Source organism: Watersipora subatra, chromosome 4, assembly GCF_963576615.1.
Source record: "Watersipora subatra chromosome 4, tzWatSuba1.1, whole genome shotgun sequence".
In the NCBI taxonomy this organism is placed as follows: Eukaryota; Metazoa; Bryozoa; class Gymnolaemata; order Cheilostomatida; family Watersiporidae; genus Watersipora; species Watersipora subatra.
This window is the reverse complement of record NC_088711.1, coordinates 7630129-7641141: the sequence shown is the minus strand read 5'-3', so window position 1 is coordinate 7641141 and position 11013 is coordinate 7630129. Positions and strand designations below refer to the sequence as shown.

At 37.4% G+C, this 11013-nt stretch overlaps 1 protein-coding gene across 1 annotated transcript in view; it reads left to right on the top strand.

Annotated features, from left to right (window-relative positions):
* Window positions 1–112: 112 nt before the first annotated feature.
* The window catches only part of LOC137394653 (2-oxoglutarate dehydrogenase complex component E1-like), a 26520-nt gene continuing 15619 nt past the window's right edge, over window positions 113–11013 (top strand). Inside the window, exons 1-7 of the mRNA XM_068081409.1 lie at window positions 113–244; window positions 1273–1579; window positions 2133–2300; window positions 2435–2537; window positions 2756–2856; window positions 3908–4053; window positions 7720–7875. Coding sequence (XP_067937510.1) covers window positions 1355–1579; window positions 2133–2300; window positions 2435–2537; window positions 2756–2856; window positions 3908–4053; window positions 7720–7875 — 899 coding nt within the window. The 5' untranslated portion in view covers window positions 113–244; window positions 1273–1354. The remainder of the gene's footprint in view (window positions 245–1272; window positions 1580–2132; window positions 2301–2434; window positions 2538–2755; window positions 2857–3907; window positions 4054–7719; window positions 7876–11013) is intronic.

Sequence of the window (11013 nt, the reverse complement as noted above, 5' to 3'; positions counted from 1 at the left end):
TTAGAAAACGGCACGCCTTTAGTCAATACTCCAATCGTATTGTGGGTTGCACGATTTAAACCAATAAACTATCAATCGCGAGGCCATGCTACGGTGTATCAGAGTTCTTTTACAAATCAACAGGCGCTGCTTTATGACAAGGATAGCCAATGGTTTAAAGGGAGTTGTCCTGTAGTGAGTGCTAACTAGTTTCTACACTAACATACGAAATCGCCGGGTCCATTACGCTTACGATTCATAGCAGGTAATGTTTTTGTGTTTATCACATATAGCCGATTGTTTATCACATATATCACAAAATCATTGTTTACTAGCAACTTATTTTGAACATTAAAAGAAATCTTTGATCAGTAGACGAAAGCTACTATGTAAAATCGTAGACTAGAGTAAGGGAAATATTTGCATTGTTACTAAGGAATACACGAATATGCTTCTTAAAAATTTTACATCCTTCTGAACACTGAATTATAAAAAATTAGTTACAGACCTAGTACCATACAGTTTATGAAATACATACATCACATAAAATGTTCGTACCACTTTCTAGCACCACCAAGAAGTTCTCTATATACGATTACGAGATGTTCATTTCAATTATCGGTGAAACTTTTGATTTTCATTGAATTATTGTTCTTGCATTTAACGATTATCTCATTGTTATTGCTGTAGAGCTATTACAAACATTAGAGACAACCTTGAACGCTAGACGTTATAGTGAGCTACGAATGACAATCTTTATTTGGGTACACACTCTGGTAAACAATGAAGATGTTAGTAGTAAATAGCTGTACTGAAACTTATTGTTTCAATCTATGTGGTGAGAGTAACTTTCAATTAGCATGTTCTTGAATTTACTTAATCATATAAGCTTCACGACATGTTCTTGAGCTTCAATTTACCGATTATTTTTTAACAAGACATATCGACAGCATATTCATGTTAAAGTAGAGCCTCTAGACCGCCCCGAGGCGGAAGGGGGGACCATCAGGATCAATTGATAAAAAATGATTAAATTCTAAGTTCGAGAGTGGTTCTTGGTATAAAACTATTTAAAAATTTATCACGGTTACTAGCAATAGCCAAAGATTGTCCCTTGGATTTGGTCCGTGTTTGTGGACGATCATCCTTAAAACAAGTGTCAATAAAATCGTTTAATTCCTTCAAAGATGGGTCTGTTGATTTTATAATATCTGTATGATAAGATCATCATTTGGTTCAATATTGACTGTTCATGATTGCTCTTTTGGCTTGGCTATTTCTTTCACCATTCAGGTGCCCGTAGATCACTTCACGACTGCCAGGTGCATCACCAAGCATATGAAACGCAGATTCTACAAACACAGACATTATAACAATGCTACGAATAAGGACGTTAAGCAATTTGGCAGCAAGTACACTGCCAAGGACTAATGTAAGAGTGGCACAATCTGGAGCATTATGTGCTAAAGGACTAAATATCTCACGTTCAGTGCGACTGTTGAATGCAGCGTCTGCTGAACCGTTTCTCAATGGCAGCTCTTCAGTTTACATTGAAGAAATGTATGATGCTTGGCAACAGGATCCTTCTAGTGTTCACAAGGTAAGTGTACTTAAAGGTTACGTAGTCTTATCATTTGCTTTTTATCCGGTGCATTAACGTCCCTCGATATTTGTGCTATCAGATAAAGCACTGCATTTGATGCCATATTTTGTCATACCCTTGCAGACTATAACTGAGCATGCTTGTTGGTGACGCGTATTTTACTTTAGCCATTTTAAGTATAGTGCCCGAGCTTAATAAAGTTAATCAAGAGAGCGAATGTTGGTGAAGGTGTGTAGATGCAATGTGTTGCAATTAGCTGCCTCTCTACCCGAGAAGATAACTCTCAGGCTAATTATGCTCACACATTCTACTTAACATAGTTTCCATTTTTAACCAATACATTTAATGCTGTGTTTTTTGCTGGTATGCCTAATCATTGTATGCTGTGACGAATAATTTTTTGTATGTAATACAGTTTTATGTTGCTGTAACAGATCAGAAATTCAGTACAGCTACAATGTACAGAAGATGGATTGCTTACTTTGTTAACACTCTTTGTGTGTTTCTTGTAATTTTTGCTGTATTAAAGAAAAATATATTTTGATTTTAGTCGTGGGATGCATTCTTTCGCGGTACTGTAGCAGGGGCACCTCCTGGACAGGCTCATTCTCCTGTACCAGCTGTTGGCACACCCATACCATCCAGTTTGCCATCACAAGTAAGCCAAAAGGTTTTGCAAGACCATCTCTCTATGCAAGCCCTCATTCGTTCGTATCAGGTAAGTATCAGATTGCTTTGCTAACTATGTTAGTATTACAGTCTGCCATTTGTTACTCTGTTTTATTGCAACATGACATCAGCTGAAAGGGTTGACAAGTACAACTGCGCCTGTTTTGGAATATATTTTGCTAGGTGGCAGGACATCACATTGCAAAGCTAGACCCGCTGGGGATCAGCAGCGCTGATTTGGACTCCAAAACGCCGCCAGCCCTGCAGCTTGCTAAATATTCCTTTGGTGTGTAAGCTAAGCTGGCTTGATAATGATTTGTCTCTCCTTACCATTACTGTGATTCTCCTTTGTGCCCTCTGTTTATACTCTTTCTGTATTGAGAAAGCAGCTTTGTTAGAACTATGGGTTTCTCTTCGTGTGAAGCCTTGTGACTAACTCTAGTAAAATATCATTTGCCTTGTTGATATTTGAGTTACATTCAAACACTGTTCATTTATATGCAGATGACTCTGATTTGAACAGAGTATTTCGGCTGCCTCCAATTACATTTATTGGAGGAGAGGAGCAAGAGTTGCGACTGGAAGATATAATCTCTAGACTCGAGGTGAGTAGACAGTTTTATGCTCGTCTGCTGTTGTTAGTCAGAGAGGAGAGAGTCGGTAGTCTCATGCTCACCCGCTCTAGTTAGTCCAAAAAGAGACAGTTGCTGGTCTTGAGACCATTCGCTATAATTACTAAAAGAGGAACTAGTTGGCAGTCTTATGCTCTCCTCCAATTGTTTGATGGAAAGCATGGAGTAAGCGGGCTCACCTGCCATTGTTGGTCATGTGAGAGAAAGCAGGAACTCGCTATAATTCTCCTCTAACAGTATTTATTTCTCTCATGGATGCTTGGTGATTTCTCGCAGTTGTTATGGTATCATTGTCAATGTTGAACACTCGAGGGTATCTTAGCTAACGGATCTCTTCTCTGATTCACCAATTAAGAAAGTTTGCTCAGCATCGAGTCATTGGTAATTTTTTTATTAGCCACAGTAATGACCTAAGCATTCTTCCAGATGGTACATTGAGCATATGTTGCATCAAAAAGAAATATTGCTGTTTACCATTTCTAGTTAAGAACAGAAATCTCAGTTTTCAATCGAGATCACAAATAAAGAATTGAATAATGGCATGCAGGCATTGATTATTGTCTTAAAAGCTAATGAGCGAAGAAGTCTATTAAATTTTTGTCACATTAGCCAGGCACTGTGTTTCACCCATTTTAGCATGACCCAGATGATTGTTGCAGGCTCGAGCATTGCCCACATTCCTGCATCAATTCATATATCTGTGCTCATCTTAGCTTATCTCAGCCAATGCCTGCGTTTGCTAGGCACTGTCAGAATCTAATTAAACTGCTTCACGCAAACTAATAAGGCATATCGATCTACAGCTGTTAAACTCTACTGATGATACCTTGTAATATGCAGCACTGTCGGTAATAGTGGGTAATAGTGTCTAGCATAACTGCATACGACCATCTACCGACCATCTACCGGTATCTTGAGGTAGAAACGTGTTCATGAAGTCGTACTTGTGCTGTATGGTAATATAGCTTTCCGATGTTATGTACGTACATCGACTCACAGTCATTGCCTTATGATTTTTTTGCAGGATGTTTACTGTAGATCGATTGGTATAGAATATATGTTTATCAATGACTTGGAGAGATGCAACTGGTTGAGAAAGCGTTTTGAAACTCCTGGATGTATGACATTGAGTCACGACGAAAAGAGGACGCTAATAGCCCGGCTAGTAAGGTATGCTGGGCCGGTGCAGTCCTAGTCCCTCCAGTTGTTACATTCACACTTTTAAATGTCTGAGTCTACACAGTAGGCAATGTTTGTTTGCAGTGTTTTCATAGTGGCAAAATAGAGAACTGTGACCGAGATATGTGAAGTCACGTCAGTGTCAACAGCGAATGTTTTTATTGAATGCCGGAGCACTCAGCCGTTGCACTGGTATGCTTGATCGATTGCACTCTCCATATTTATTTTGGGCAATGTTCATTCATTCCCACTGATAAGTCACATTTTTCCATGCACTATTATGATCATTCCCATATCATCGCATATTGATGAGATGGTCATCAACATCAGCTGCCAGCATTACATTTTCTTTAGGATATTCATCTATCATTAGAGTTGACAACAGCTCTTCTTTATATTTGTATCTATCGATCCTTTGGCCCCCTTCAACCGTAGATGCAAATGTATTATTAGTTTTAGACTGCAAAGACCCTCCACAGACTGCCTACATATAGAAACTACCTATGGGCCACAGGCTATCAATTGTAAGAATGTAATAATAGACTTGACTGATACTTGCATAATTGACTACATTTGATGACAGTTCTTAAGATTTGGATGAAACAAAATAATTGTTAGGCTTATTTAAAAGCCTCATCCGTTTCATACTTGGACAAACTGTTTATTTTCCCATGAGCGAGTGTGCCTGATGCCGTGCTGAGTTTATTGCTAGTTTATGTATATCATATTAAACCAGGCTAATATGATATAGCGTTGTTGACACTCTTATCCATTCTAGAATTGAGTTTTATGTTTTAACTCCTCATTAGTGGAATCTCTAGAAAAGGCAAGATTAATCATTTTGTAAAGTTGAGAGGAAATTTATCAATTGCTACATATTTTTTGAATATTTACCACTGATGAGTATTTATCATAAAACTCTGATCATAATGACAATAATTTTCACGTTAATAAAAATAGAAGTCCTACAGTTTGGCACACCCATTTCAGCAGCTAAGTATATACACTGCATCAAATAGGTTACGCAGGCTAATGCTTCTAGGCACTGACATTCAGCTTAGGGCGGTGTCCTGTCGTTGCAGTCATGATGAGGCCAAAGCATGCATCTGATGTTTTCATTACAAGACCTTTACATAATGTCTGTAACGAGACCCATTTTGACAATATATTGTACAGTGATGTTTCCACAATTCTACCCTGTTCTGAGTACCAAAAGATAACTGCTGAACACTTAAGAAAGTGTGTTCTGTGATAACAGAATTAGACACGCTGGTGTTCGTACTGATGCTATAGTAAGCATATGGTGAACACAGCAGTCTGTAATACCCTAGGACACTTATGTATTTGCCTCATCTAACTTTCGCATTTTCGCGGAGTCATCCTTTTCGCGAAAATTTCATGAGCGAAACTAAACTATCATAACGAACGAGCGAAAACGCAAAATTAAATAGCTTTCTTCATTGACATCCACAATAAAATCGTCATCTAGAGGGACCTAGATGTCATTGATAGTCCAAGAAACAAATGGAAGCAAGCGATCAAATTGAATTATCTATCTCGCCCACACATTTCTACCTGCGGTTTACAAATACAAACTAGTCCCAAATTGAAATCTTTTTTCTTACTAGCGAACTGGACCTGAGGAATCTAATCTGTTTGTTCCACTGCATTTATTTTCACATCACTATATTTTTGCACTCAGCAGAGCTGCGAAATTAAGTTGCAGCGAAATTTTACTTTGTGTGCTACCAATGATATACAGCCCCCAAGGATAGCCGACGGCGCTCATATGGGCGGGGTTTAATGATGAAGCTCTGTTGGGATTAACCCGAACACGGCACCCGAACAAACAAATATGCTGAATAAAGCACCTTGTAAATTTACGAATATTATGAACTATAGTGGTTATTTTACTTATCTGTTAAATTCATTTTGTTGTCAAATAAATATAGTATCCCAATATTGTCACCGTTATGATCAGTCAGTTGCCATTCACAAGCATTCGTAATATTAATAGTCACAATCGTAAAATAGCTCAAATTCGGTTTCGCATTTAGATTTTGAGTATGAAAACTACATTGCACAGCTTTGCCTGCTGTCCCATCTTATTGGCAAGGTAAAACAATGTGAAACCGATGAAAGACTTTGTCATTTTATATTAGGGGTGGCAAAATATTAATCAAAAACTAGAAAAAAAACGCCGTTGTTCGGGTAATTATATTTAACTTTAGGCATATACTACGACCTTTACCAATTTTAAAATTACTAAAAGTAGGTAATTTGAAATGTTTTATTTTGAATAAATACATAATTTTGGTTAGGTATTACCCCTACATTGCAGAAATTCAATGTTTGCTATTGTGACCCGCGGGGTCCACTGGCTGAATAAGCTAATGAAACGATAACAGCGATTCGTGTTTTCTAAAACCTAACAAAGCAACGCGACCGCCCCGCGAGAGTTGTGTTTGCTCCGAAACCCAGGCTAGCACAATCCTAATAGAGCTCCATCATTAAACCCCGCCCATATGATAGCCGTCGGCTATCCTTGGGGGGCTGTATATCATTGGTGCTACTCACGAAACTAAATACTAGCGAAATAAAAGTGTTCTAGGGTAGTAGATAAGGCTTGAGATTATTTTCCACATTTTTTCTATGCTCAATTCTGAACTCGACCTCTCATTCCGCTATGGTTATATAGTGCTAGCCTTATTTGGTAGCACACAAAAGGGAGTCACATCTAATCTAATGGCAACTAACCAGCTGATTAGGCAGCCCATATATTACTATCATGTGTCACATAGGCCCTCATGAATAAGCGTGATGGAGTGCAAAAGTGCTGCACAAATTGTTTCCGTTTGCTCCATTGTTGAGATATTTCAACAATCCAGTTGCCTAGGGTTGTTTGTGAGTCTTCTATGTCTTAAATAGTGATGTAAGATTGTTATGAGAGTGTTGCCTTGTTGGCACACATACCACTGCTGCCTTTAAATGCTAAAGTGATATGGTCTGTTTGAACAATGCTTCATAATCTTATTAGTCGGATTACTGTTTTAGTTCAAGCTTGACCCGTATCAATTCATTAGCAATCTATAGCCATTCAATAGACCTCTTAATTCTTGACTCAGTTACAACAGAGTTACGTAATCTAAAGATATTTCTATACATAATGGTAGTTACACTGGTCAGTGACTTGTAATGGTCGGCCATTATGTTCACTCCTTTCACTCCGTCATTCGCAAACCATCTGTTTGAGGATTTTTCCATAGTATAGATGAATCCCACTAGTCCTGCAAACAGAAGTGCAGGAACAGCAAATGTTTTCAAAAGTTTGATTCCAAGCAACAAGTTTTGATAAACCAATCAGCTTTTGCACCATCCATGCAGCCGAAAAGATATCCATTGTAGCTTATGCCCCCTCCCAAAGCTAGAATTTATATCACAACAGGAACTAGCAAAAGGTTTGGGTTGAAACAGGATTGGCACATGGTCGACTCTGTTGGAGATCATGCCAATTTGAGCAGTTCCTTGGTAAGAAATGGTCGACTCTGTTGTAGATCAAGCTTATCTGAGCAGTTCCTTGCTAAAAATGGTCGACTCTGTTGTAGATCAAGCCTATTTGAGCAGTTCCTCGCTAAGAAATGGTCGATTCTGTTGTAGATCAAGCCTATTTGAGCAGTTCCTTGCTAAGAAATGGTCATCCGAGAAGAGGTTTGGACTGGAGGGATGCGAGGTTCTTGTGCCTGCCATGAAAACCTGCATAGACCACTCAAGTGGCTTCGGAGTTGAAAGCTTTGTGATGGGCATGCCTCACAGGTGCTCATACACTATCGCTGTCTTGTACATGTCCTGTAAACACTGGATAATTTAGGACGTAATTTATTGGCCTGCAGTCAATTGTAGAGACTGGAAAAATTTAGATAGATACCGGCAATCACTTTTTGTTTGTATAATATCACACTAAGTGCCCTGTTGTGCAATATCGTGACTATATCCGTGTTGTTATCAGTACCCTCTAAGAACAAAGAAGGCCCACACTGTTAACTCACATCCTTGATGTTCGGTTACAGGAAAACAAACTCATCCTTGGCTAATCATACCCTTCATTTCTTTATTGCCAAAGTACTGTACCAAGGCTATGCTTATGCTGCACCAATAGAGCGCTTATTTCTTCAATCAACTCCTTTGTAACTCTATATTTGCATTGTATAATTATATACTGTAATTAGTAGGCAGGCAGTGAGTGACCAATGGTAGTCAGGTCTCAGCCCTGGCTTTATTATATGCTGAGCAGTCAAGTTTGGTTCAGTGAACATATTTGATGATTGATGCATATGGTATATCCATTTATATGGGCGCTATTTCCTTTCTGCTAACTCTTACTTCCAAATCTCAAGCTTTTCATTTACTACTTCAACTTGTGAGCAATGCTTTGATGACTTCAGTAAGAAATCAGCAGGTTCATAGAGCTATACTTTCTTTACAAAACCACTTTACGTTAGTAAATGGAGAGCATCTATTTTTGTGAGTACATTTTTAGTTTAGAATTATTTTGAATTTTTCACATTTACAAATCTAAACTTAAAATACACTTACAAGTAGTTTAACCGGATTTCAACTGCGTGCACATCAGCTGATAGTCTGCTGCTGCGTTAGCCAGGCTCGGTGCCAACCATGTGTAAGTGATAACTTTCGCAGATGATGTAAACAATATGCTTTAGAAACATTAATGTTTTTTGCCTTCTCATTCGTTTCGACTCGAAGCAATAATTTTTGTCCACTTTAGAGTTCAAGGTCATTCAGCTTCACTCGAATATCGTCTGGTAGCACTGCGTCGCTGAATCCCTTTAGACTGCTAATTATTTTTACTCGCTTATCGAGTCTTAAACCTTCTCATAATATTTGCCTAAAGGTTCAAGCTGAACTAGCTATAAGTAATCGATTTTTTATGTTTACCATGTTGAAGATGCGTAAAGGTGGCTTATTTTAATCACACTCATGTACTTTCAGCAAAATTACAAGGAATATTCTACTAGATCGTGATACAAATAGTGTTTTGGTAGATCTGTGTTTTATAGTTACTGCTTGTTGACTTATGCACAACTAGATAAAGAGAACTAACAATAGCTATATTGTTGAGCTAGCTATAGCTACATTATTGAGCTTGCTATAGCTACATTGTAGAACTAACAATAGCTATATCTTTGAGCTAGTTATAGCAACAGCTACATTGTTGAACTAACAATAGCTATATTGTTGAGCTAACAATAGCTTTAGCTACATTGTTGGGCTAACTAATAAAGAATGAAGTTTTCCATAAAATCGTTCATTTTCAAGATTTTTTGTCTGTAAAGTTTTTGCCAGTGTAGAAAAGGTTGGACTTACTATAAATGGGTGTATTCACAGCTCTAGCATACTTTCTGGCATTTTGTACTTACACTTCAACAATAAAATACTGCCATTCATGTTTCAAAGTAAATGAAGTCAATGAATCCTCTGATTTCTACTGTAACAAAATCGTGATATCAATATTCAATCTAAATATCGTCTAATTATCCAACCAATTCAATCTATGATTACAGATTGTTCTAAATGATTGACCGATCTAATTTTTAGCAAAATTAGTCCGATTATTGGCTGGGGTTCATGCGGAATTCATATTTGTCTTATGGCTACAGTCTCTCCTATCAGTATAAGACTCCTAACTGTACTGTACACGATTGCTGAAGACAGTCATATCCTCAAAACAAGAAACAGCCTTTTTAGAAGCCAGATTCATATCGGTTGTCGTTCAGTTACAAATCTGCCGGGAAACGATGATGATATAAACGAGATGAAATGTATATGTGAATCTATTTTTAAATCTCAGTTTGTCATCTGTTTGGATGTCTGCCTGTCGAGCTGTAGCTATTAAAATCTTGGAATGCAAAATCTGCATCGTAGAAGATTTGATCTCGGAACCTCCAATTCTCCAGAAGATATGCTAAACCATTGAGCTACGCGAGATTGATAGATTCATTGGGCGATATATGTCGCTATATGGGTGAAAATACTCATACCACTCTGCGTTATGGCGCAATGTCATTTTATGCTTGCTCTTATTAGTAAGTTTAGCAATACTAGCCTACTCACATTGGCCATTGGCAATGTGCCAGGCTAATGGCAAACAGTAAACAACTACATTACCTGCAACTGTTATTAGCTGTTTTTAATACCTGTGCAACGCCAAATATTTGGCTACTTTATATATATAAATATATATCTATATATATTAATGTGTGTGTCATTCGTCTGTCCAGTTATAGCGATATAGTTTTAGAAATAAAAATTTTGCTTTGCTCAAGATTCGATCCCAGACCCTCAAGGACTGCAGACACGGGAGTTACCCACTACACTACTTGAACGTACTTGCTATGCTGTGAAGGTTTTAGGCAAATACTTATGCAGCGCTTGCTAAAATACTAGCATGGTTGGCTCTTAGCTTGCGTGCTGCAATCAATGAATACAAACAAAACTTTGCTTCTTTTCTTTATTTACAGTTTTTACGTTCTTTATTTATTTATTTTATTTAACATTAATTTTTTATAGCTAACTATATTTAATCATTTTCATTTAAAACATTGCCGTTTGTATGACAATTTTTTATTTAGTATGAATATAGCATACTAACATGCGACATTTCCTTTTCTCAAGGGATGAATATTGAGTTCATTACCAACGCTTATCAGAAAAGTTCATTACAATACAAGGTATTTGCTTTGTGTAGTAGCTTACACATTTTTTTCTTTGAATTCTATGAACTTGTAATTCGTGATTGAATCGGCGTAAGTAGGTGTCAGCCAGCTCAAACACAGTATATAAATATATTGTTTGAGCCAAATCTAAAATAATCAAGTATATAAATAAATAAACACCTTCATTGAAAAGATAAAATAGTAAATGTTGCATATGTTA